Source organism: Eptesicus fuscus, chromosome 5, assembly GCF_027574615.1.
Source record: "Eptesicus fuscus isolate TK198812 chromosome 5, DD_ASM_mEF_20220401, whole genome shotgun sequence".
NCBI lineage: Eukaryota > Metazoa > Chordata > Mammalia > Chiroptera > Vespertilionidae > Eptesicus > Eptesicus fuscus.
The window spans coordinates 77193817-77219657 of NC_072477.1; the positions used below are offsets into that span (position 1 = coordinate 77193817).

General features: G+C 54.7%; 2 protein-coding genes across 11 annotated transcripts in view; both read right to left on the reverse strand.

The window, feature by feature from the left end:
* Window positions 1-3225: 3225 nt before the first annotated feature.
* Window positions 3226-11230, reverse strand: CDH24 (cadherin 24). The gene is made up of 12 exons (XM_008158519.3): window positions 11030-11230; window positions 10554-10848; window positions 10257-10376; window positions 10020-10187; window positions 9686-9873; window positions 9061-9314; window positions 8000-8136; window positions 5504-5625; window positions 5312-5423; window positions 4843-5091; window positions 3323-4315; window positions 3226-3235 (listed from the first exon to the last, which is right to left on the reverse strand). The coding sequence occupies exons 1-11, from the start codon at window positions 11228-11230 to the stop codon at window positions 3813-3815; spliced, it is 2349 nt and encodes a 782-aa protein (XP_008156741.2). The 3' UTR covers window positions 3226-3235; window positions 3323-3812.
* A 2559-nt stretch (window positions 11231-13789) lies between these two features.
* Window positions 13790-25841, reverse strand: part of ACIN1 (apoptotic chromatin condensation inducer 1) — a 33200-nt gene continuing 21148 nt past the window's right edge. For 6 of the 10 annotated variants that reach the window (XM_008158515.2, XM_028135283.2, XM_008158513.2 and 3 more), the window contains 11 exons: window positions 23046-23187; window positions 19603-19645; window positions 18606-18739; window positions 18351-18503; window positions 17706-17847; window positions 17028-17173; window positions 16572-16679; window positions 16329-16436; window positions 15818-16142; window positions 15607-15707; window positions 13790-14703 (listed from right to left, as the gene is read on the reverse strand). In XM_008158515.2, the coding sequence (XP_008156737.2) occupies window positions 14371-14703; window positions 15607-15707; window positions 15818-16142; window positions 16329-16436; window positions 16572-16679; window positions 17028-17173; window positions 17706-17847; window positions 18351-18503; window positions 18606-18739; window positions 19603-19645; window positions 23046-23187 (1735 nt within the window). In that variant the 3' untranslated portion in view covers window positions 13790-14370. Of the gene's footprint in view, window positions 14704-15606; window positions 15708-15817; window positions 16143-16328; window positions 16437-16571; window positions 16680-17027; window positions 17174-17705; window positions 17848-18350; window positions 18504-18605; window positions 18740-19602; window positions 19646-23045; window positions 23188-24902; window positions 25042-25841 lie in introns of those variants that run through there. The other 4 variants (XM_008158516.3, XM_008158514.2, XM_028135281.2 and 1 more) reach the window with 4 other exon arrangements.

The window sequence follows — 25841 nt, forward strand, 5'->3', positions numbered from 1 at the left end:
CCTCACGGACCACCAGTCGTCCGAGGACCATGGGTTGGTGACCCACTGCTCCGGAGTAAAGAGGAGGTGGGGTCAGGGCTCATCCCACCCCTTCTACACCCTCCTACCCTTATCCTGAGGCCCTGGGAGTGAGGAGTAGAGGAAGGGAGTGGTGGTCTGGAGCCTGGGATTGCCAGCTGAGCCCAGCAAAAGGCTTTCTGGGAACTGCAGGTAGCTCAGGCTCCTGGGACGTTCTGTGCCCCTCCACTTCCCGTGGACTGGGAGGGAGGATGGAACCCAGACAAAGAGAGCAGCCCAGGAGGGGAGTCCTGCTTCCTGTGTCTCCTTTACCCATGGCCTCTCCCCTTTTCTTTTTCCTTCATGGTCCTGTCCTTCTTCACTCCTTTGACAGGTGCTGTCCTTCCAGAAGATAAGGTATTTGAGATCAGAGATAAGCCCAAGGGTCTTGCTGACAAGCCTGTTTCCCCATGCCCTGTCCCCCCCTCAGTTTAATGAGTTGGGGAGGACTGGCCCAGAAGAGGGTGTGGGGAGGGGGGGAGGGTTGGAAGAGCAGGCAAAGGTATGCATTCACGTCAACACACCCCTTACTACCTAGGAGTGGCCCACGGTCAGTTCTCCTTTTCTCCACTTATTCCTGAAGCTTGATGCAGATATCAGAGAGAGACCAAAGGGGTAGAGATCTTGCCTGTCCTGCCCTGAACTGGAAGACCTTGTTCCTCTGACACCCTGCTGGGTGTGCTGCTTCCTCACCGTCACCTGAGGCCTTTAGGGGACAGACAGCTGCTCTTGCACAGGCCTTTGGGCAGTCAGGGGTCCAGTTCCAGCCTTCAGCAGAGGAAATGACAACTCCAGCACTGGGGCAAGGGTGGGAGGTGTGAGAGAGGGCAGTAACCCTTGAAGCAGCTTTTCTGATTGCCAGCACCCCACACTTGGAGTGGAGGGACACGAGGACCTGTCCTGACCCACCTACTCGAGTCTACAAGAGCCCCGCCTGGAGTTAGGAGGGAGGCCTGGGTGCTCACACTGATCCCTTCTCTGCTCAGGGAGTGGACATTGAGAGATGCTGGCTGCTCCTGCTCAGCTCCCATCCCAGTTGGCTTTGATTCTGCCTCTCTGGTCCTCACCCTCCTCCTTTGTGCTCCATGAAGAATAAGACAATGGCTCAGCCAGCTGGCTCAGTGGTTGAGTGTTGGTCTATGAACCAGGAGGTCATGGTTTGATTTCTGGTCAGGGCACATGTCCAGGTTGCAGGCTCAATCCCCAGTGGGGAGGCGTGCAGGAGGCAGCCAATCGATGATTTTCTCTCATCATTGATGTTCCTATCTCTCTCTCCCTCTCCCTGCCTCTCTGAAATCAATTAAAACGTATCTATAATAATAAAAGCATAATATGCTAATTAGAACAGACATCCTTCCAGATGACCTTTCAGATGAAGTGGGGGCTGCAAGGGAAGCCCAGGGTCCCAGGTGCCAGAGAGAAGCCAGTGCCGGCAGCCAGAGGAAGGAAGGCCTACTCTTGCATGAATTTCATGCACCGGGCCTCTAGTCTATTATCATAAAAGAGTAATATGCTAATTAGACCGGGAGACCTTCCGGACATCCTTCTGGACAAAGTCAGGGGCTTGGCCAGCCTGCAAACCACCCCCAGGCTCTCACTCAGGCCGCCCCGCAAACCGCCCCAGGCCCCTCGCCCAGGCCAGACCCACCCCTCAAAGGGACCCCCAGCCTGATCCAGGACCCCCTTCAAGGCAGACCAGCCAGCCCCCACCCATGCACCAGGCCTCTATCTATACTAATAAAAGGGTAAATGCTAAGTAGACCGGATGTCTTTCAGGACAAAGCCATGGTGGCGGGGTCCAGGCAGAGGCAGTTAGGGGTGATCAGGCTGGCAGGGGAGAGCAGTTAGGGGGATCAGGCCAGCAGGCAGGCAAGAGGTTAGGAGCCAGCAGTCCCAGATTGCGAGAGGGATGTCCGACTGCCGGTTTAGGATGACATCCCCTGAGGGGTCCCAGATTGGAGAGGGTGCAGGCTGGGCTGAGGGACACCCCCCTCCACTGGGCCTCTAGTATATATATAAAAGAGAATAAGACAACGGACTGGGGGGGATTAAAGGTTGGGGCAGCAGTTCAGTGTGACTGTGCCATCTCACACTGGCCCACTCTTTCCCCAATGGGCACCACAGGCCCCAAGATAGACTGGCTTGTCCCCCCACACAAACATTTTTTCTTAGTCTGAAGTCCCTCTTCTTTTCCTCTTAGCCTTTCTTTTTTTTAATCCTCACCCAAGGATATTTTTCTATTGAATTTTTTTTTTAGAGAGAGTGGAAGAGAGAGGGAAAGACAGAGAGAAATATCAGTGTGAGAAAAACACATCAACTGGCTGCCTCCTATAGGAGCCCCAACCAGGGCCCAGGGAGGAGCCTGCAAACAAGGCCGAGGTACATGCCCTTGGCCAGAATTGAACCCTGGACCCTTTGATCTGCAGGCCAACACACTATCCAAACCGGCTAGGGCTCTTCTTAGTCTTTCATCTCTCCTCCTCTCTTCTCTGTAGCCCTCACCATCTACTTCTTTCCATCCTTCCCTCTGGCCAATCTTAATTTCCTAGGACAGTTTGAGAACAACAGGAAACCCAAAGAGTTGGTGGTAGGAGTGGGGCACAAGTCATTATTTCCTTACTTCCTCAATGGAAGCAATGCCAACCCTCCTCTGTCTAGAGCAGCGGTCGCCAACTGGTGGTCCGTGAGGTCCGAAAGGTTGGGGACCACTGATCCAGAGGGACTTGACGTGGACTGCCCCCCAAAGGAGAGAGAAATGAGCCAGAGGGAATAAGCTTAGGCCTCTGCTCCCGCCCGTTGGCACAACGAAGCTCCATACAGAAGCCTGAGTGCAGAAACAGAACAGGGCTGCAGCTTTACAAAATAAAGTGTTTGTTTATTATGAAATTAGAGATGGAGGCTCCTCCCCATCCTCCCTCTTTCCCCTTCCCCAGCTGCCTCCCCCTTTCCTTCCCCTCCCCTCCCGCTGGGGCCTGGGAAGCACACCAGACAATGCCCAGAGCTGGGATGCCAACAGCCTGGCAGAGCTCCAGGGAGGCAGCCAAGTGTGTGTGTGTGTGTGTGTGTGGGGGGGGTGGTGCTGGAGCTCTCCCCTGGGGGTGGGCTGGCTCCTTTCTCTGCCGGAGGCCAGGAGAGCCAGGATGGGCCATGAGTGATGGATGGAACCATGCGGGAAGGTCTGTAAAGACAGGAGAGCCTGGTTAGAGGTAGTGAGTGGGGGAGGGCTTCGGGCCACCTGCGCCCCACACAGTCTCGGGGCACTGACCTGGGGCAGAACATCCCCTGCAGGAAGATGGGCAGCAGTGGCTGGAAGTTTCTCTTGCTTTTGGGATGGACAAAACACAGAAATCCAGTCACAGGGACCCAGGGAGAAACGGGGCAGATGTGGCAGGAGACAGACACAGAGCATGTGTGTGGGGGCAAGGGAGACAGAGAGCACGTGTGAGATTTAGAATCCAGAGACAAAAACAGAGCGAGGGAGAAGGTGGAATCACAGTGACAGAACAGAAGACTCAGTCAGAGCCACACAACCCAGACCCAGACAGAGTTCCAGAGACAGAGGTCCCTGGAGAGAGACAGAAGACGCAGGAGGAGGGAGGTAGGAGAGGGTTGCCTGAGGGGCGGGTCAGGGACAAGGGACACAGGGATGGGGAAAAGGCTTGGGGCCCCTGGGCTGCTGCCGCCTGCTTGGGCACGGGGGTTCACTCAGAGGGCCGGTGCGGGCTGCCCCACCAGGGCCGGCAGGGCAGCCCCACTCAGGGGGCCGGGGGCTCCTTGGCCCCGTACAGCTCGGCCAGGGTGCGGAAGAGCGGCCCCCAGTCATCCAGCGGCTCCGCGGGGCCGGGGGCGCCGCCGGCCTCGGAGCCAAGGGAGCTGAGGGAGCCGCAGGACGAACCGCGGCCCTCGTAGCCGTACACCTGCACCGAGTCGTAGGGCGGCACGCCGGGGTCCTCGTCCGCCTCGCGGAGCCGCAGCGCCAGGAGCTGCGCCACGTCGGCGGGGCCGGGGCCGGGGCCGGGGGGCCGGGGCTGGCGCGGCGCCCGAGCCCGGGGAAGCACGTCCCGGCGCGCGGGAGGCCCGGGGCCCGGGAGGGCCCCGTCGGGGTTCTGAAGGGCGCTGATGTCAAAGGCCTCCGTGTCCTCCTCTCCGCCGCCCTCGTCGTCGTAGGTGATGATGTTTTCCCTGACGTCCTCCTCCTCCAGCACCATCAGTGCTTCCTGCTTTTGGCGCCGCAGGGCCACGAAGAGCACCACCAGGGCTGCGGGCGGACGGAGGGGCAGTGAGCCAGCGGGCAGGCAGAGGGCGGACGGAGAAGGCAGCGCGGCCCCGGGGGCGGCAAGCCCTAGGTGTGACATCTAGTGAACTTGTGTGAATCCAGACTCCAGCCCTTACTTGTTGTGTGAGCATGGGAAGTCGCCTAACTTGTCCCAGCCTCTTGGACCCTGAGATCGATCGCTTGTATGGAAAACAGGGAAAGCATTTACCTCGCAGGGTTGTCAAAAGGATGAAGCGAAATGCCATTGAGTGATGTGCCCAGTGCCACATGTGGCCCAGAGCTGGGGCTCAATACACAGTTTTTATGGCTTGTTACTGCCACTGCAGACCAGCAGGGCAGGCATACGAGGCCAGAGCTTTTCTCTGGGATGCATCAGGCAGGGCGACAACCCAGGCACCAGGGTCCCTGTAAGCCCTAGGATGGGTTTCCCTAAGTCCAGGGTCCTGATGCCTCTCCACCTCCCCGAGGACCTGGACCCCACGTCTATGTCCCACTGTGGCCCGACTCACCAAGCAGGGTGCCCACACAGGTGACGATGGCGAGCAGGGCCCCGGTGCTGAGCCCGGCGGGTGAGAGCTGAGCCTCGGGCCGGCAGGATGCCACGGAGCCATCAGGCCGGCAGCGGCACATGCTGACGGTCACGGTAGCAGTGCTGCTCAGTGCCGGGGTCCCCCAGTCCCACAGTTCTATGGGAACTAGGTAGGGGGCCTGGCGGGGCGGAGCAGGACGAGAGGGCAGCAGCAGGCTGGCGGAGCCGTCTGTGGGCGAGAGGAGGTGTTCCGACATCTCCTGGGATACCTTCCCAGGAGGGTCAGGCTGGCCCATGGAGACAGCTTCCCCTGGGGAAGGTTTACAATCAGCCAACATGAGCAAATCCACATCTCCTCTCTGTTGGGAGGAGGGACCAGAGAGGCGGGCAGGGGTCAAGCAGGCTGGAGATGGAGAGGAGCAGGGAGGCAGCACGGGCAGGCCACCCACCTCGGTTGTCCCGGACAGTGAAGTTGGCATCGGGGCCCAGAGGACCTTGAAGGGAGACACGGCTACTGTTGCCCGCTTCATCTCTGTCCAAAGCCCGGATGACCTGAATCAGCTGGGAGGAAGAACACAGGCCTTTATGGCGTGGGCAGCCAGAGGTCTCGAGGTCCCAACCCCGCTGTCTCAGCAGCTCACCTGGCCAGGGGCTGCGGAATCACACACGAAGGTGTCGTAGGGCTCAGCCAGCTGGGGAGCATTGTCATTCTCGTCCAAGGTCTGGATGGCGACTTGTACACGGGAGGCCTGTGCGGAGCTATCTGAAGCCAGAACATGAACACATACACCCCACACACGCATACACAACGTACATGGTGCATGGGCATGGATGTCACATGCAGCACATGGCATGCACATGCAACACATATGCAGGCAATTTGCAAGTAGCAAACATTTTGCAATGAATGGGACAAGACCAAGTGCATACAACAGTCATGTAGTGCCCAAGACATGTGCAATACACAATATACATTTGACAGGAAGGTAGCACCCATGATTTACATAAACAATAACCCACATGTAGGGCACATACAGCATAAATGAAGGGTAGACAGAAGGTGCATACAGGTTGCATTTAGACAATAGCCATGAAATACACAAGCACAGGCATATCATATATTAGGACACTCAGCATTTAAAATAAATGCAACATACATGAAGTGGATGTTCAGTGTACACAGTGGGTACAGTATCCCCCACCCCCCAGGGTCCAGATAATGCATTTTCATGCCCAGCATCGGTGGGAGGACACACACACACACACACACACACACACACACACACCACGCCCCATCAGAGGAGGGCTGTGGTGCAGCAATGAGTATCACTTAGAATTGACCTTGGGGAGGGAGGAGCTGCATGCTGCACAGGGTACAGAGCCTGGCCACGACAGGCAGACGCAGGCCCCTCTTCTCCCATCCCTTCATCAGGTGGCTCCCACCACTACCTGCCTTGCTCCTCACTGCCAGTGGCCCCAAGAGAGAATGGGGATACACGCATCCCTGCTCACTGTAGTGCTCACCGCTCCTAGGCTGATCCCTTTTTAAATTTTTTTTCCCAACCTCCCTCCCCCCACCAGGCTGATCCCTTTAATATAGCCTTCCCCGCCCCCTCCCCACAGAGAGAGCTGAAGGTTGCAGTCTGGCAAAGGAGGCTGAACGGGCTGCCTGGCTAAAGGTTGGAGATACACCGGAGACGGGATGGGGCTGGGATCCATTCCCTCACTGCACTAAGGGCTCAGGATCTGCTAGTTGATACTGGGGTTCCAGCGGGGAGCAGGACTTGCTATAAGGGTGAAAAGACAGTGAGGGGAAACACACACACACACACACACACACACACACACACACAGCTGGTTATGTGTACACAGGCAGCCATAACACACACTATACATACACTCAGGAACACTCAGGGACAGACAGGCATGCACTGCCACGTGACACACAGCTGCATGGACATAAACACAACCCTATACAAGTACGATTTAACACGGACGACGGCAGTGTGGTGAAAGGACATAGCTCAGACTCTCCAGCCTGACTGGGTCTCCCTGCTCCATCACTTCATCTCTGGGTGACCTTGGGAAGGTCTTTAACTCGCCTTTGCTTGAGTTTTCTCATTGTACAACGGGGAAATAATCACCCCCCCCCCCCACACACACACAGATTTGTGATGATGATTAAATGAATAAATCTACATTTGGTACTAAACCAGTGCCTGATATACAGTAAGCAATAAGTTATTATTATCTGTCCATAAACACTCATATATAAAACAACAGATACAACCGGCTATGTGTACCTATCATGATACACATTCAATTACACATGTGCATAAATCATGTAAACGTAATTCTACACACTCAACAACATATACATATATATATAGACATGTACTCGTAAATATATATGTGAGCATATGTACTTTCCATACACATGGAATTATACTCACACGTAAGTGCACAACACACAGACACATACATTAGCTCTTGACTGACATGCAAACATGTACACACCACAGTGACAACTCCCATAGACGGGACACAGCAAATGTAGTACACCCTGGGCGTGAGCAGGGGTGATAAGGGGAGACTGACAGAGGGGAGGGGGTCTTCCTGCCTCCAGGGGCCAGAGCTGCCGGAGAGAGGCCGCTGAACCATGCTGTGGTGACTGGTGACTGACAGGGGCGGGAGAGGGGCCAGCCTTCTCCCCTACCTTGAGGATTCCCTGCAGGGCTTCCCTGGGAGTGGCCACCAGGGCCCCCTATCAGCCCCCAGAGGAGGTCCTAGCCCTTCCCTGGCCCTTGGCTTCAGCCTGAAGCAGAGTACGCAGGGCAGGTCTGCCAGAGCCAGGCTGGGATTCTTAGAGGTTGGGAGCTATTTGAGGTTACACTTACTTTGGAGATGAGAAAAGTCAGGTATAGGAGAGAATTTGAGGTCAGGAGAATGCTCTAGCTGACCCACCAGCCTAGGAGAGCAGGCCTGCCTGATGGTGGTGATCCAGACCGGGGACCCAGTACACGGGGGAGGGTCGGATGGCAGTCCCCTCCCCTCCCCGCCCCCACGCTCAGGGACAGTCCCTCTGCCAGGAGGCTGCTGCCTTCTCCAGGGCCTCCTGGGGGCCCAGGACTCCTCACCAAGCTCTGTGGCCAGCACTGTGAGGTTGTGCCAGACTCGAGCCTCGCGGTCCAGGGGCACAGCTGTGCGGATGGTGCCGTCCTCAGGCTCGATGGAGAAGCAGCGCTCCACATCCGAGTGGGGGAGGATGGAGTATCTGGTGAAGACAGAGCAGAATCGGGGCTGATCTGGGGGCAGGGCCACAGCTTGCTGCTCTCCCTCGCTCCCTGCCTCCCTCCCCTCTGTTCCCCTTACTGGGCCTCCTGCCCCATGCACCCATAACCATAACTCACATAGGGTCCCCTTAAAAGACCATGTCCCTGGGAAGTCATCAACATTAAATACCTGTCATGAAACTCAGGGGGCCTGGGTTTCCTTGGGGTCGGGGAGAGAGACAGAAAGAGGTAGAAGTGGGGAGACACTGCCTGTCTTTCAGACTCTGGGCTCTGTCCTGGGGACCCCGGGATCTGTGTTCTAGCTCCGCTCTGCCCCAGACCCACGGTGGGACCTTGGGCAAATGGTTTAACCTCTGTTTCCTCAACTTCAGAATGGGAATGATCCCAGCTCCTCCCTCAGTGCTGTGGCCCTGGCTGGCTGGGAGGGGGAAAGAGGGGTTCTTCTCTAGGCACAGTCCAGGTTTGACTCCCAGCTCTGCCACTTACCGACTGCGTGACCTTGGGCACGTTACTGAACCTCACAGGGCCTAGCCTCTGAAAAGGCTGGTGATGAACACGCCACTTCATAGGGCAGTTGTGAGAATTAAACGTCAGTGCGACATGCTGAGGGAGTGACCCCAGGGAGAGCGACCAGGACCAGTCACACTCGGCCGCTGACATCCCATCCGCTTGCACTGCCACTAGGAGGCACCTCTCCCATCCACCCAGGGGGATGGGTGGAGGGTCGGGAGTGCTGAGCCAGGTCCTCCAGCCCTCCCCTGGCCCCAGGCCCCCAGGGAGGGAGACCTCTGCCAGGAGGCAAGTGTGACTTTTGGTAAAGGACACAACCCCCCCCCCCCAAGGGACTAGACCGCCACTGGGCCCCTTCCCCCAGGCCTGGCCCTGCCCTGACTCCCTCCACTCACCTGATGAGGCTGGCGGGGGAGTCCAGGTCAGTGGCTGAGACCTGGCCCACCAGGGTCCCAGGAGCCTTGTTCTCGGGCACCACCAGGTGGTAGGCTGCCTGGGTGAAGGCGGGGGGCTCCGGGGCATCCTGCACAGCTATGCGCACCGAGGCCACATCCTTGAAGGGCCCTCGCCGCAGGTAGGCTGGGTCAATGAGCGTGTTGGTGGCCTCCACACGGAAGGAGTAGGAGTGGCGGGTCTCAAAGTCTAGGGACTGTGGCGGGGGAGGTGGAGTGACTGAGACACGCAGAAACCAGGGCAGGCCCAGGCTCCCGGAGGGTGAGGCGTCCTTTCCCCACAAGCACCCAGGGCTCAGCCCGCCTCAGAGAGGGCCCGTGGCCTCGGTGGTCAAGGGTGGGGGCAGACGACTTAGTGAGTAACTCTGGGTCTGCCCCCGGCTCTATCACAGACTCTGATATATGAAGTCTTGAGCCCCAGGCCCTCCTCTGAAGGATGAGGGGATGACCATGGTTTCTGAGCTCTAACATAGCTTCCTGAGCCTGTTCTAGGCCAGTGAGAAGCGGGTCCCGGGGGCAGGAGGTGGGTATGAGTGAGTCTGCACGTGTTGGCTGACGAGAGGCTAACCTTTCGGACAGTGAGGAGCCCGTCTCGACCTTGGGCGTCTGTGCTGATGCTGAAGGCCTCGGACCCCTCCCCATCTAGGATGCTGTATGCCATGAGGGCGTTGTCCCCCAGGTCTGGGTCCTGGGCCCGAAGCCGGCCCACCAGGGTGCCCGGCCCAGCTGTCTCCACCACCGAGAACTGGTACAGGCCTTGGGGGTGGACGGAGGGGAGACATTCTCAGAGAGGTCCCCAGCCCTCCTCCCTCCCCCAGCACTTCCTTCTTCCGGAGCCTGGCTGGGGGAGGAGTGGGGCGGGTGGCCGGAGGATGGCTCAGGTGGCAGCACTGGCCCCTTACTCTGCGGGAACTTGGGGGGATTGTCGTTGACATCGCTGAGGGTGACTGTCACTGTGGTGCTGCCCGACAGCCCCCCCATGTGGCCGCCCATGTCCTTGGCCTGAATCACCACCAAGAACTCCTCCTGCGTCTCTCGGTCCATGTTGGGGATGGCGGTACGCACGACGCCTAGGGAGAGACGCTGGGTCAAGGGGTGCCTCTCCCATGGCCGCCCCACCACTCCTGACCCGTCCTCACCAGTCTGGGGGTCCACGGAGAAGAAAGGCAGTCCATCCAGCACAGTGTACACCAGCTTGGCGCTGTTCCCATAACTGGGGTCATCGGCGTCGTGAGCGGTCACCTGGATGACTGATGTCCCTGCGGGGGATCCCGGCACCCCACTCAGCAGGGGCAGGGCCAAGAGGGGAAGAATAGTAGATGAAGGGAACCCCGACACGAGCAGGCCTGAATCGAAGGGTTAGGTTCTGGGGCAGAAAGCAAGGGGAAGGGGAGAAGAGGAGGTGGGGTCTGCGTGTTTAGACGTGGGGTACTCACCGACGTTAGACATCTCAGGAACTGTGGCGTGGTAGGGCCCGAGGGGGAAAACGGGGGGATTGTCGTTGATGTCTTGCACTTTGATGATGAATTCTGACGGGGGCTCCAGGGGACGGTTGGAGGCGCGGTCCACGGCTTGGGCCAGTAGCACATACTGGGCCTTCTCCTCCCGGTCCAAGCTCTTGGTGACGTGGATGTTGCCTGTGGCCTCGTCAATCACAAACACGGTGCCTGCCCCCTCCCCGGTCAGCAGGTACTTGGTGCGGCCCTCGCCCCGATCCACATCCGAGTGCAGCTGTAAGGGTCAGAGGCAAATGGCAGCAGGCTCCACACACAGGAACAGCAGGTTAAAGAGTCTAAGTCGAGGACTGAGTGGAGTGTTGGGAGTCCTGAGGGACCAAGGTCATTGCAGAAATGATGAAGTTACAGGGCAGGGCTTGAGAGTCAAGGTGGCCATAGGAGGGCTTGATCCTTACCTTGCCAATGAGGACGGGCTCCGGACCGGCATATTCCTCGATGACAAAGAACTGGTTCCACACCCAGCTCCTTCGGGTCCGCAGCAGGGCTGGTCCCGGGCCCCGCCGGGCCCCTTCCCAGGCCCGGGCTGGGGCCGCCAGGCGCCCCATGCAGCCCCAGCCACCCAGCCAGGCCAGCAGGAGCCTCACCAGGCCCCACATGTTTGGGCTCTAGCCAGGCAGGGCTCTGTTCCCTGTCCCCAGGTGCTGAGGCATGAGCTGACTGGGGCAGCGGGGCACACGCGCTGGGGCTAGCCCATGGATCCACACCTGCAGGACAGGTAGCTGTTCAGGGTCAAGGCAACACGTCACCCTCCCTAAACCAGAGGTCGATGCTCTACGGAACCAGACTCCCACGGCCCAGAACCCAGACGAAGACAGAGAGCAGACAGTCTGGTCCTTCCCTCCACCCGGCTCTGCCTGTATTCACCTCCAGCCCTCCACGCTGATAAATCTCCAGCCAGTCAATTCCGAATAGAGAAGCTGGGGAAGAAAACAGGCGAGGGGGTGCTGGGAGGGCTTGAAACTCCATGTTAGACATGCAGCAGGGGGCTGGAGGAGATGGGTACCACCCAGAAAAGGCTTACCACCCAGGGGTTGGGATTCGTGGAGTTGCCTAGGGTCAGGCTGAAATCACAAGGAGTGCAGCCTGAAACAGGCTTGAGAGCCCTTGGAAGTCCCTCCCCGCCCAGGAACCTGCCCCTGGCCCACACTGCTGGCTGAAGTCCTTGAAAGGGACCTGGGCTTATGAGGCAGAGTCGGGGGCCAGAGCTGAAGGAAGAGGGGGTAGAGTTGGGGGCAGAGCCAGTAGACTAGGGAGGAGGAAGAGACACCGCGTGATTGGGGGTGAAACCAAGACTGGACTGTCCAGCAGAGACAGAGACAGAATGGCAGGGAGACTGAAGGAGAGATCAAAGGAGGCTGCCTGGTGTCTGGAAGGCAGACAGGAGTCATAGGTACTGGTCTGGGGAATGGAAGGGAAGGGGCAGAGGGGCTTCATGTGTGTGTGATGGGCAGGCAGGTCAGCCTCGGCTGCAGGGGTCAGACCAGGCCGCCTGGACTTCATTCTGGGAGGGGGAGCCTAGGAGGGGCTTCGGGGTGGGAGCTGGAGTGAGGACCCTCCCACGGCCATCTCCTTCCTCTGTCCTGGAGGGGGGTTCCCCGCAGGTAGCTGTGGCTGCCTCCATCCTCCCTGGGAGCAGACACACACCTGATAATCCTTCCCCTCCCGAGGGAAGAGGAAAGCCGGAGGGAAGCCGGGGGCCAGAGAGGGAGGCGGGACGAGGAGGAAAGGAATAGAGTGGGAAACAGGATAGTGGGAAGGGGAGAGGAGCGGGAAAGAAGAAGGGAAGGGAAGGGAAGGAGAGCGGGAAAAGAGAGGAGAGAGACAGGAAAGGAGAGACTAAGGTAGAGGAAGAAAAAGGCAAAGAGGAAGTGGAGATGGGGAAAGACAGGTCAAGAGGGAGAGAGAAGGGTTGGGGAGACAGGGAAGGGACAGAGATGGCAAACTGGCAGAGAGAAGAGACATCAAGGGAGAGGAAAATGGGAAAAAGAGGGCGGGAGGTGCGAGGGAAGAAGAGAAAGAGGTAGAGCGCGGGAGAAGGGAGCCGGCAGCAGGCTCTCAGCCGCGGAGCGCACTGCTCTGAAGACACCGCAGACTGCGGGCCCCCTGCTGCCCCTCCGCGGACCCCCGACCCCGGGCTCCAGGACAGGCCCTTACCTGGCGGTGTCGAAGGGCCCCGCCCGGTGGGGAGCACCCCCGCTCGCCCCCGTTGCCGGGTCCCGGGGGCTCCGGGGCGCAGCCTGAGCCGATCCGAGCGGGCGCCGCGGCTCCGCTGCAGGTCTGAGCGGCCCCGGCGAGAACAAGGGAGCGAGACGGAGGGGGCGGGGGAAGGAGGCTCCGCCTGCGGAGGAGCGAGGCAGCTCCGCGCCGCGCGGGAGCGGAGAGCCCAGCCTCCGACCCTCCCCGGCCAGCCCGGCCCGCGCGGCGGGGGCGGGGGCGGCGCCGCCAGGCCGCTGGGCGCATACAGATGCACCACCCCTCCCGGGCCGGGTCCGCAGCGAGGCACTTGGGTGGACGTCCTGGCCAGGTCCCCAGAGCTGGCGGGAGGGTGCACCCGAGTGCCAAGGGGGCCGCATGCCCCCCACAGCGGGGCCGTGGGGCGAGCTGGAGGCTAGGAGGGGAGTTAGGGGCCACTGCGGAGAGGCCCGCTGGCGCTCGCGGGGACCGGCCTCGGGGGCGGGTATGGACCCTGACCGTAAGGCGGCGTCATTTGGGGAGCCGGTGCAGGACACGGTAGCGAGCCTGCTGGGGTGCGCTTCAGGATGGCCTTAAGGTCGAGGGAGTCCACGGGCTGGGCCCAGGAAGCAAGGCACCACAGACTGGCGGGAACGGAGGTGGGGAGTGGAGCCTTTTTGGGAAGCTCATTAACAGGCGCCTACCGAGCGAGCGGCTGCCGCCCCCTGGCGGCAGTTGTGGGAGGCTCCTTGAAGGTGAAAAGCAGGTGACCAAAATGCCTCCAGCGGGACTAGGGGGCCTTCCCCTCTACCCCGCAGTGAGGTAGCCCCTATCTGTGGTGTGGTTAGAGCCAAGGCAGGGAGGGAGGCGGTTAGTCCGGTTCTGGGAAGCAGCAGTCTGCAAAAGCTATGCTGGCTCCGGCCAAAATCCACAATTTGGCTGTCACCCAGGGCCCTACCCAAGGAAAGCCACTCACACACTAGTTAAAACTAAGTCAGATTTTTATTATTTTCCATAGACCACATCATTTAATAATAAAAAAAATAAAAATAAAAATTGAACAAAAGGAAAAGGTGGATATAAAGTGAAACTGGTGGGCAGAAGGCAAGGGCTGCAGGACAGAAAAGACTGGGAACTGCAGGGGCCCTGGGACTCAGGAGATGCTGATTCAGCTCATAGGTGACCCAGTCCTGGCCCCAGCTGTTCCCAAGAGGGGGTGAGAGTACCCAAAAGAGGTGGTGAACAGGATGGAGAAAAAATGAAAAAAGTTGGGGCTCCTGGCTGTGCCCCAACTCTGGGCCACCACCTCCCTCTCTAACCTAGCTCTCTTCTCTCTCACAGACTTCATGGGAAATGAGAGGAGGGCTAAATCCCGAGATAGGTTATGGGGTACAGGGGAGGAAGATGGCCACTGCTCCATTTGGTACGCGGGGACAGGTGGCAGCCATACTTCAGCACTGGGCAAATGGCATGAAAAGAGACTGTACCTACCCCTCTGTGGCCTGGAGCCCCCACCCCGGGGCAGGGTGGCTGATGCCTGCAGCTCTCCCTACTGTTTTCCCAGCTAGCGGCGCCCACCCCGGTCCCGCACAGGTGTGCTCCGACTCCGGCTCCTGCTGTGGCGCTTGGTGTCTCTGCGGTCCCTCTCCCTGCCTCGTTCCCGGTCCCTTTCCCTTTCCCTATCCCTGTCACGCTCCCCCCTGTCACGCTCCCGGTCCCTCTCTCTCTCCCGGTCCCGCTCTCGGCTGTGCTCTCGCCGCTTCTCTCGCTCCAGCTGTCGGTTCCGCTCCCGCTCTGCTTCCTTCTCCCGCTCCTTTTGTTCTTCTTCTTCTTGCTCCTTCCGCCGCTTCTCCCGCTCCTTGGCCCGTTCAGCCCTCTCTGCCTCCTTCTGAACAATCTGCAGCCGGCAGGAAAGGCAACAGGCATTTCAGTCCAGCTCACATCAGTCCTGCTTTTGTCTATTTGCACCCAGACCAGGCACTCCTCGCTCAGGGTCACTGTTGGCTTTGCTGTTAAGCAGGAAGAATGTGTGTGTGTGTGGGGGGGGGGGGGGGGGAGGAGGCACAGCAATGACATTTGTCCTTGTCTCAGAGCCCCAGTTCCTCCAAGTGTTTATCTTTTACATTCACAGCAGGTAGTGGGCACCATCCATACCTGGCCTCCGGTATTTCCCTAGCTGCCTATATGTGAACAAATCTCTTTTCTCTTTAGTTGAGTGGCATAAACCTAAAATTCCCAAAAGGCCTGTTACAAAGAAACAAATTTAAAAAGCAAAAACCCTACATATTAAAACAGAGAAATGGGTGAGTTTATACAACAGATTTCTCTGCTACCTGAAATTAATTTTTAAGAAGCACAACTGGCACAGCCAGCTTCCCAGGATATGTGCACACAGTTCCTGTCTGTGTGTCTCCCTCCACACTCTCAGGTTTGGCTTCTCTACAGGGCAGTCTCATCAACGGTTTCTTAAAACTGCCTCTTTCTGTGATGCTCAGTTTCCTCCCTTATTACCCTAAGCCAGTGATGGCGAACCTATGACACGTGTGTCAGCACGTGTGGCCATTTTTGAAGACATGCGGCCGCTGAGGCGGCCGCATGCCGAGGATGAAACATTTGCTGCTCCTGAGGATGAAACATTTGCAAAATGTTTTTTCCTCAAAGTGACACACTACCGAGTTATGCTCAGTTTTTTGGCGAAGTCTGACACACCAAGCTCCAAAGGTTGCCCCTCACTGCCCTAGGCGGTTCCTTGGGCCCCAGCCTTGCTGCAGCTGAGCAGGGCAGGAAGGCCAGCACCCACCTGGCTGTCAGTGAGGGGGAGCCAGTAGATGCAGGGAGCTGCCTTGGTCTTGCGGAAAAGGTCGTCCAGAAGCTTGGCCGGTGGTTCCTCCTGAGCTTTTTCTGAGATGCAAGAAAATGAGTCAGACTTGACGCATAGCGCCCCCGTGTCCCATCCCACTTGGGTCCCTTTGCCATGTACCAGCGGATATGTGTGCCCCACAGCTAAGTACCTTTCTTCTCACTCTTCTTTTCTTTGGATTTCGCACGTTCCTTGCGGCGGCGGTCACGGGACCGTGATCGGGAACGGGGCCCTTCTCGAACTTTGTCCCGATCCCATTCACGCTCTGATCGAGTTCGCTCCCGGCGCTCCATTTCCCGTTCCCGCTCTGCCCACTGTTCCCGCACTGCCCGCTCCTGCTCCCTCTGCTCTGCTCGGGGATGCTGTGGTGGCTGGGCGGGGGGCGGGGGTGGAGGGTGCAGGGGCCGTGGTACCCCCTGCTCCTCTGTCTTAGTTTCAGAGGGACGGTCCACTAAGAGGCCCCGGTGATAATCCAGCTGTGAGTAGAGGAGGGACAAGGACAGTCAGGATGGAGGTGACATCACTCCCACAGAAGGAGCCTAGGTACCAGAGGACAGAGGTGTTGGAGCCCATGGTTCAACTAAAGGAACCAAATAGGAGGAGGAGAGAGAAAGGAATCTCAGGAGGGGATGGCCTCCCCTGCCTTTACCTCAGTGTCTTACCTCATCTTGCTCAGCATAGTCGGCACAAAGGAATTTGGGATTGGACTGGGGCCATTTGACCCCGTGTAGAGCCGTGCGAGTAGCAACCGCTTCTTCTACTGTTGAATACTGGTGGGGGAAGGGAGAAGGCAGAGTGGTCATAAAAGGCCTTTAACCTCGCCCACTTGCTACAATGCCCTCAAACCTGTCACACTGGTCACAAAAAGAAACATGCCATAACCTAGAGCTTCATCTGCTCCTCACCGTTACAAAGCAATGAGACTTGATCTTGTCAATCCAGAAGGCCTCTTCCACCAGAGTTCCTGTACGTCCCAACAATTCCTTCAGTTGGCCTAAAGTGAAGGGACGAACCTGCCAACCAAAGCGGAAGAACAATACTCAGATAACTAATACCAAGATTTCCCAAGCCCCTGTCACAGGAGTACAGCTTCAAAGTTTGCTGAGGGCACAGAAGTGAGGAATCCTCTGGTAGTAATGTGAGAAGAACGGTAACACTCCCTAAGGCGTTATATGCCAGCCCTTCTGCAAATTCTAAGAAAACTCTACAAGGTGATATTTTTTTCTCCCCATTTTTCAGATGAAAAGACAGATTGTGGGGTTAAGTAACTTGTTCAATCTGTCTCTTTAGGAGTTGACCCTAAGAAGTATGAGTCCAAAGCTCAAACTCAACACGTCTGCACTGTGGGAAAAATAACTTACCAAATTGGAGATGTGCACGATGTTACTGATCTTTCCCCGGGGTGGGGAGGGCACTTGAGCAGTTCGGACTGGATCATCAATTGTAATGGAAACTCCAGACTTCTGCTGGCTAATGGAACGTCGTGTTAAAGTATCTCCTAAAGTCACTATCAAATAGAGCACACAAATGGTTTTCAGTAGGGAACAACATGGCTTTTTTTTTTTTTTTTTTTTTTTGAGAGAGAGAGAGAGAGAGAGAGGGAGGGAGGGGAAGGGAGAGGGAGAGAGAAACATAGATGTGAGAAGTATCAACTGGCTACCTCCTGCATGCCCCCTACTGGGGATCAAGCCTGCAAACCGGGCATGTGCCCACCTTTTGGTACATGGGACGGCACTCAACCACCTGAGCCACAAGGACCAGGACAACATGACTTTTCTGGACTCAGGAGTTACTCTTCCATCTAAATGTGTTGAGCACCTATAATGTGCAAGGTATTGTCTAGGCTAATCTCATTAAGGGGATTCAAAGATTATACCGAGTCAAAACTAGCCCTCAAGTAGCTTAATAACTTAGGAGGGCTAGAGAAAGACAGATAAATAAAATACTATATAAAGCTGGAAAACATTAAAAGAAGTCCAAACAAAGTGCTCTGGGAATTGGGGGAGTTGCACTGTTTCACTCATGAGTGGTTCACCCACCTTTCTTTACTTCATGCTCCACAGGTGGGGGCAAGGCCACCTCTACTGAAACCTGGGGAGGTATAGGGGGTTCTGCTTCAGGCTCTTTTTCTTCTTCTTCTTCTTCCCTCTGCCCATTCTCCTGGCCCTCTGCAGGTACTACCTATAAAGAATCAGATGTGGAGGGATTCTTAAACACTAGCATATTCTTTTCAGCCTCTGGTTTCCTGTGAGAGAGGGCCGTACAGTTGACCCAGCATGTGTCTTCCACTAGGGGAAGATTTCATCATTAAGTTCACCTCCACCACATCTTGGGATTGTTAATGCCTCAACTCTGTCATGAGGAAAACTAAGCCAGGAGTTCCATAGATTTTCTTCTGCATAGGGTTAAGATAGTAAATATTTTTAGGCTTTGCGACCCATACAGTTTCTGCTGCAACTATTCAACTGACTTTATAACACAGAGCAGCCACAGACAAGAGTACATGAATTGGTGTGACTGTGTTCTAATAAAACTTTATTACAGGCAACAGATTGGATTTAGTAGTCCACTGATTCCTAAAAGGACCAATTAACCCAACTCTCTGCAGACTCCATCATAGCTCCTTGGTTGCCTGCTCTGCCTCCACTAATCCCTCCCTCAACACTGGGGTGAAGGAGCCTTACCTGAGTAACAGTCCGGCATATTTTCAGCCCTTTGTCATGGGTCCCATCGTCACCATTGCGATCGGTTTCATCCTCAGAGATTCGGGAGTCATCAGCATGAAGATCCACAACAGCCTCCTGCCCCGCCAGGGGTTTGATGTCGGGGATGAGGCTCTGGGACACAGATACCCCCCACCCCGTTACACTGGGCCCATGTCTACTCCCACCTCAATGTGTCTCATCCTCCCTTCCCTGGCTCCTCCCACCTCACCTCACCTTGAGTGACTCGGTGGTGATACTGATGGAGGGTTTCTTCTGTGTGGTGGCTGTGCTGGCTCCCCAACGCCGCTTCCGACAAGGCTGGCCCCCCTCTGTGTCACTGTTTCCACCTGGCACCCCCTTGGCAGCTGCTGTTCCCAAGAAATAGGACCCAAAAGTTAGATGGTCTCAGGCCCTCCACTGGTTCGTACAACACCCAGATAGCCTTCAATTAGAATTTTAGTAAAACGTTAACTTAAGGAACTTATATTTGGGGACTGGGGAAACCATGCTTCAAAATAAAAGGACTGGAGCCACTTCCTGACAAATGAAAGCTACTCATCTCTGAAGGCAACAAGGAAGAGTAACCAGTTTAAATTTTTAGTGGTAGAAATATCTAAAGTTCTGGGGAAGAAAGATTGAGGAGGATATGGTAATGCAGAAAAACAAAAACAAAACCATAACTAAAGTCTAAGTTAAGATCATGATGTGATCTGATTATGCTTTAGGTTAATTTTCACGCTACAGATTGACATTTAAGTTATAAAGATCTATTACACTTTTGTCAATTTAGAGTTCCTCATTGGAAAAACATTAAACATGTTACTGTTTGAAGTGTGGGGCACTCTCTTTTCCTCAGATACTCTCTTAGAATAAGGCATAAACTGGTAATCACTATATAGGATTCCCTCAAACCAACTCCTGGTTTTGAGAGTTCAGACACCTGAAAGCCTAAATACATGTAGGACTAAATAAGAAATGGTGAAACATCTCACAATCTACCTCACTAGAGTTAAGAAATGTGACTGGGGAAAAATGACAAGGATTGTCTGTTTTGAGTTTCAAAATGGAACCCTACATATGACAAAAAGATGTAGATTTGCTGTGTGGAGGTCATGAGGCAGGAGTGGGTGACCCAAGAATGCCATTGAGAGAGAATGGGAATTTATTTCTCTGTGAACTCTGGTTTTTATGCTATTCTTGGCCTTTATCAGGGATTTGGGGCTAGACTTACAGACAACGGAGATCTTCCTCTTGAATGATTTAGGCAGCGAACTCTGTATAGAGAAGAAAAGGGGAAAAAAGAGAAAGAGACACACCCCACAGAGAGGGGGGAAAGAGGTTAGATGGGGCAGTCTTAGCTTAAGCTTCAAAGACACAGAGAGAGAGACACAGAGACAGACAGAGACCAAAACAGAAGCAGCAAACGGCAAAAACGAAGCAGAATCAATGCAAGTTAGAGAAATAGAGAAAAAAATAAAACCAAACATCATAGCAGGGAAAAATCCTCTAGCTCATACCACACTATGTATTAGCTTAACCAGAAATAAGCTGGAAGAGGAATTCAGTAGCCTCCCAGCCCTTCCAAGTTGTTGGTCATGTCCTTTCCCACTGGTCTATGGGGGAAGGGGACACCAAGCCCAGGCTGTGCCCAGAACTGGGTCATCTGGCCTCCTAGGTCTTCCTTGCTAACTTGGGGAAAACATGAGGAAACCAACTTTAACACGGTAACCATCCTCCTTTTCTCAATGTCCAGGCTGACATCCACTCACAGTGGCTCTGAGTCGTTAAGACAGCTGTCAAGGTTGTCCAGACCCCCACCCCCACCACACTGGAAAAGGGCAGCACTGGACCCACTGGAGATGAGGCCCCTGAGAAAAGTGCCCGGAAGAGTTTTAAGGTGTCTTTGGTAGAGGAAGGTTTCTACGAAGGGCAGACTGTCCCCAGGAGCCTCACTCAAACTGTGCAACTCTAGTAAAGCCTTCCTGTTTCCTCTGAACAGGGCTTAAGCCTTAGGGGCTCTGCCAAGGACCAGAAACCTCCAAAGTTGATTTCAAGTAATTTTCTGTCCCAAACACTCAGTGGGAGAAAGACTATGGACAGAACAAAAAGAGGAAGAGAGAGAGAAAAGGGGAATAGAGCATTTTTAGACTTAATGCTTATTTCTGGAAAAACTAAGAACTACCACCCTTCTTAAGGGCAGGGAAGTACCCTCTTGATAAGATCCCCTTTCACCATCCACCCCCCACCACCCCATCTGTGTAGTCTAACCAAGTCTCCCTGGTCTCCATTAAGGGCCAGCCTGACCCCTAGCCAGTCTGCTCTTGATGGGTAAGTTAGTGAGAAGAAGAAAAAAGTCTTAATTAAAACAGGAAAAACATGAACCAAATAAATAAATAAATCCAATAAAGAAATCAGAAAAAGAAAGAAAAAAAAAAATTAAAATAAAACATAAAATAAAAAGAAGAAAATAAAGAGGAAAATAAACTAGGAATATGACAAATGTTCCAGGTACCATCTCACACCTGGGATCTTCAGTTCAGCCAATCGCACCTCACTGTGTACTGTATCTAGTCAACCGCCGGTCCAATCAGAATGAGCCCTCCCTGCTAGGCGCTGTGCAATTGGTGGGGGGTTGGGTTGGCAAAAAAGGTGGGCGCACGGCGTGGTGGTCAGCTCGGCAATGCCAGAGTCCTCCCAGGGGCGCAGGGGGGGCGGGAGGGAAACGTGTGGGGGGACGCTGCCCAGTTTCCATGATGTCAATATAGTTCACTGGTGGTAGCCGGCTCAGCGAGGGGTACAGGGGGAAAAAGGGGCAGAGACACCAGTCCCAGCTCTGTAGGGGCATCATCTTGCAGTCCCTGATGAGATGGCCTGTGAGAAGCAGGAATGGTCCTGGCCTTTTATCGTGAGGCAGGCAGGACCCTATGTCCACCAGTGGCAAGCTGCAGCAAGACCACCACCCAATACTTGGATCCAGGTGATGACTCCAGAGTCCCTTTCTCCTCTGCCTGTAACTGGGGAGGGGGGTCCTCTCACCGAGTGGGATCATGGAACCTCTGATGAAGGCAGCCTGGGGTAGAAGGTGATAGCCCCAGGACCTGGCACACATTCAGCATCAAGGTCAGAAGGCTTTTCTTCTGAGAGTTGTGTGTGGCATCTTCTCAGGGACTCCAGCTGAGACAGTGGTTCCAGTCAGGTGGATGGGTGAGCTCCTGCCTCCAGGGATGGAGAAGTTGGAGCAACCAACATGCTGCCCTTCATCATGGACAACAGGGACCAGAGGAAAGTCCATCTGATGAGCAAGTGATGACACATGGCTGGGCTGTCATCAGCATTAAATCCCTGGGCTCAGACCCTAGACTTCTCAGCAGGGTTCCTAGTCGTCACAGCTTAAGCCGAGAGCCCCACTCGGTATTTCACAGCATGGCACTGTGATCACAAACATTGACTCTGTAGGAGGTCTTGGTGCCCTAGACAGGGATCCCAACAGTCTGCAGCAAAGGAGGTAACCCACAGTCCTCAAAAGAGTAAGGGCATGTGGGCAGGCGCCCCAGCACTGACACAAGTTCTTCTTGGGGTGTCCCAAATAGGGAGATGGTGCAAGTCCACCCCTTTCCAAATGCTTTTTGCTTTCTCAATACAAGTCTCTCCAGAACAGTGCTCTTCTTGGCCCCCTGATGTAAGCAAGGCAGGGAGGCAAAAGGGGGCCCATCACAGGATCCCATATACATGCCCCCCTCTGGCCAAGACACCTGGACAGCAGACTCGGCTCTGATTGGGCAGCTCAGTAGCAGCGGGTGGGTCCAGAGGAAGAGGCGGCATCAGCGATTGGCCAGTTGGGCAGGGTTATATTTTACGGGCGGATTATCGTACATGAGGTACTTGGACAAAGTTTTAAGAAGGACCTTGTAATAAATAATATTCTGCACATCAAATCACTTTCACCGGCCCCACCCCCCGCAACACACACCAAAGAAAGGCTACACACACAACAGTCCCTCCCACCCTGTTACCCCATTCCCAAACCCAGCTAATTCTTTCTGTTACTTTAAGAGCCAGGTGGACTTGGCTGGCTCTGATGGGAGGAGGCCCCTGAATTGGATGGAGGATAATATATATGACAAAAAAGGAGGTAGAGGGGTCACAGAAGTGGAGAAGGGGCCTTTGGGATCAACCCAGGTGTGGGTTCTAAGTAGCTACATCTCTGCAATGAGACCACTGGGGGGCAGATGACAAACAAAAATTCCTCAGCATGGCTGGTCAGCTGAGAACCACCAAAGCCCACTAGATGGCGTTTAGCTGTAACAGACTTTTTAAAAGGAGGGAAAGCTAAAGGAGTTCCCACAGGGAAAAGCTGGAGAAGGTGGCAGGGAAAGCTGAGCCCAGGTCTTAGATAAAGGGCCATTAACTGACTTTCCCATTAGTTACAAACTTCCAGGGTCTGGACTGCATTACTTCCCCATCAAGGAAAGGGGAAATAATGAGCCCTGTCCCCATCACAAGGGGTCTCCCCTGCTAAACCAGCGAACTCTCCCTTGGCCCTACTCTGATGGGAGTCTCTGCTTATCCCCTTCTTTAGCTATCCAACTGTGGACAAGGGATCACCAGGGTGGTCCACTCCTTCCCCTAGGTCCACTCCTTTCCTCCCACCCAATGGGCAGCTTGAAGATTTACCTCTTTCTTCTCCTCATCCTCAGCACTGCCCTCCGGGCGGTCATCATTGCTGACTTGGTCTGCAACAGGGATGGGGGGCTCTGGCACCTCATTTTCAGGTCTGTTTTCATTTGTATCCATGGTCACTTCCTCCTTCTCCTCACTGCCAGTATGGGGAGAGGTTGGGAGAGAAGAGCAGGAAAGAACCAAGGGGAAGAGAGAACAAAATGTTAGGTTTTGGATCAGGAAACCTCCATGCCTCATCTCTTGGATGGGCTGGGAGAGCTGCTTTTCACACCAGATGAGAGATCCCCCCCACCCCGCCCTCAGGAAAAGTGGGAAAGTTTTCCTTGGGGAAGTGCATAGATCAGAGCAACCCCAGATGGGATAAAGCTGTTATTTGTTGGGCCAGGACTCCAACTGTTCTTAGGTACTCTTACATGAAGACAAACAGCCCCCAGTCCCTCAAAAGTGACTGTGATTTGTCTACAACCTTGTGGCCTCTCTGTCCCCTAGTCACAGGCACCTGTATTTTACAAAATTGCATACAAACTAAGGGAAGCCTGATTCTTGGGAGAAAGAATGACCACGGCTGTGGCAAATGATCCCAATCTTGTGTTTAATCAACTGCTTAATAAGACCTACTAACCCACAGAATCTGGAGACACCTGGAGAGATGGTAGGGGTGGGGGCTGTAGGGAAGTTAGGGGTGGTGAGGGTTCAAGCTTCAACAAGAACCCTCTCTCATCTAAACGGAAAAACTAAAACTGCTGGAGAGAGTATGAAAGCTCAGAGAAGAAATCAGGCCACTTTTACCTGCTCAGAGGTGTAGGAATTGTTCTTACTTTCTGCTTTCGCCCAGTTTCTCCCATTCCCTCATTCCAACTTCCAAGAGATAAAGAGAGCAGCCTCCCAGTCAGGACACACCCTCCCCCACTTCATGCATCTTGCCCCTACAAATGCAGAACCCACTTCCACTCTCCCCCAATCACACACGTTATCTCTCATTTAAGGCAATGAATACCAGACTTACTTCAGATAAACCATTTTCCTCTCCTTTTTCTGTCTTCACCCCTAACTTCTACCTCTAATCTCATCCCCACTATCACCCATACACTGGGATAAAAAAAAAAAAAAATCAAACTGAGATGATCAGGGCCTAAGTCTCAGAAGGGAAACCAAACCTCCCAGGCTGATAATCACCACCAGGAAATTCAGCATTGCCGACAGGCTGACTGACACTCAGAGGTCAGAACAGCTTCCCAGAGCAAGCAGGGAGGGATGCACAGGAAGGGGGGAGGGGAAATTCGGAACTGTGCCCCCAGCTAACAGGCCCCCGCAGAAACACAAGATTCAACTCCCTAAATCTAAAGAAAAGCCTTATCCAAAAAATACCTATTTCCTACAGAGAGAGGACAAGTGGGGCCAATTAGAAATCAGGCAGGAAGGACAAAGGGGAAAGCAGAATGACTGAAAACAAACCAAAACGAAAGACGGAATGAAAGCCATGGGGCAGAGAAGGAAGACGAAGTGGGCTAGGTCAGTGGGGAAAGAGGATACATGGAAATGTGAAGCTCTCACCCTTCTTTGCTTTCTGATAACATGATTTTTTTTTCTCCCCCTGGAAGTGCTGTTTATCCCTTTCTGGAATGGAAGAAATAACAAAAACCAAACAAAAAATCCTAAAAATTAAAACAAAACACCTTCCTTGTCCCAAGATCCCATCACCTCCTCCCCAGCCACCCGATCCAGAGAGAGAAAATCGAGATGGAGCAACTGGGGATCCAAAAAAATGGTAAATGGAAGGGGAGGTGGTGGTGGTGGTGAGGGGAGGTTAAAATAGATCTGGATTTTAAGAGATAAGCGTTAAGTCCTCACGGCAAACCCCGAGTTCGGCTGGATTGGTCTCTCTGGAGGAGGAGGAGGAAGAGGGCCAGGCTGCTGGTAGCGGCTGGCTCTATTGTATTAGCGGAGCAGCGGCGATCAGCCGGAGACATGCAGGGCAGCCATCTTGCCACTTACCCAGCAGCCCGTGTGCGGAGGGGAGGGCCCGCTGCCGCAGGGGAGGGGAGGGGAGGGGAAGGAGAGGGGAGGGCAGGGGAAGGAGGGCGGCGCTGCGTGAGCACGGTTCTTATCCTCCGGCCGGCCACCGGGCGCTCACTGCTGGCTCAATAGGTCTGGCCTTTTTCCTTCTTTTCTCAGGTTACAACAGCTACCCAGGCCTAACCCGCAGGGAAAGGGTGCTCTCTCCTAGTCTTCCCAGGGGGCGGGGAGGGGGCTGGGTAGAGAGGACATACAAAGTTACAGCTGCTTGCCTGGAAGATTCCAGAGAATAGAAGCAAGGAAAACGGCAGAGCTGGGAGTGAAAAAAACGATTAGAGGGCAGAAAACAATGTCAAAGTTGAAAGAGACACAGAATGGAGGTTCACAAGCAATTTTTTTTATGTGCCCACCTCCCGCTCTTCAAGAAACCAGATCAGCCAGCTAGCTGGTAAGAATTAGTACCATCCAATCACTACAGTAACTGGCTGCTCACCCCAAACAGTGCCGTGTTTCACTCCAACCTGTCCTTTTCCCGCGGATGTTGGAAGAAGTGGATAAACAGTTCTTTTTCCAATTACCAGTGTGGGGGTAGGTGGTGTGGGGGTGGGTGAGGGAAAGGTGTCTCTGAAGATATGACAGACAACTTTGTTTCATAGAGTCTTTAATAAGGTCACCCTGCCCCAGAGTCCACTGGAGACAGAAAAGAAGAGGATAAACAGGGCAAGGGGACCTTGGATAGCTGAAGCATGAAGGCAATTCTTGGAGCAAGGGCTC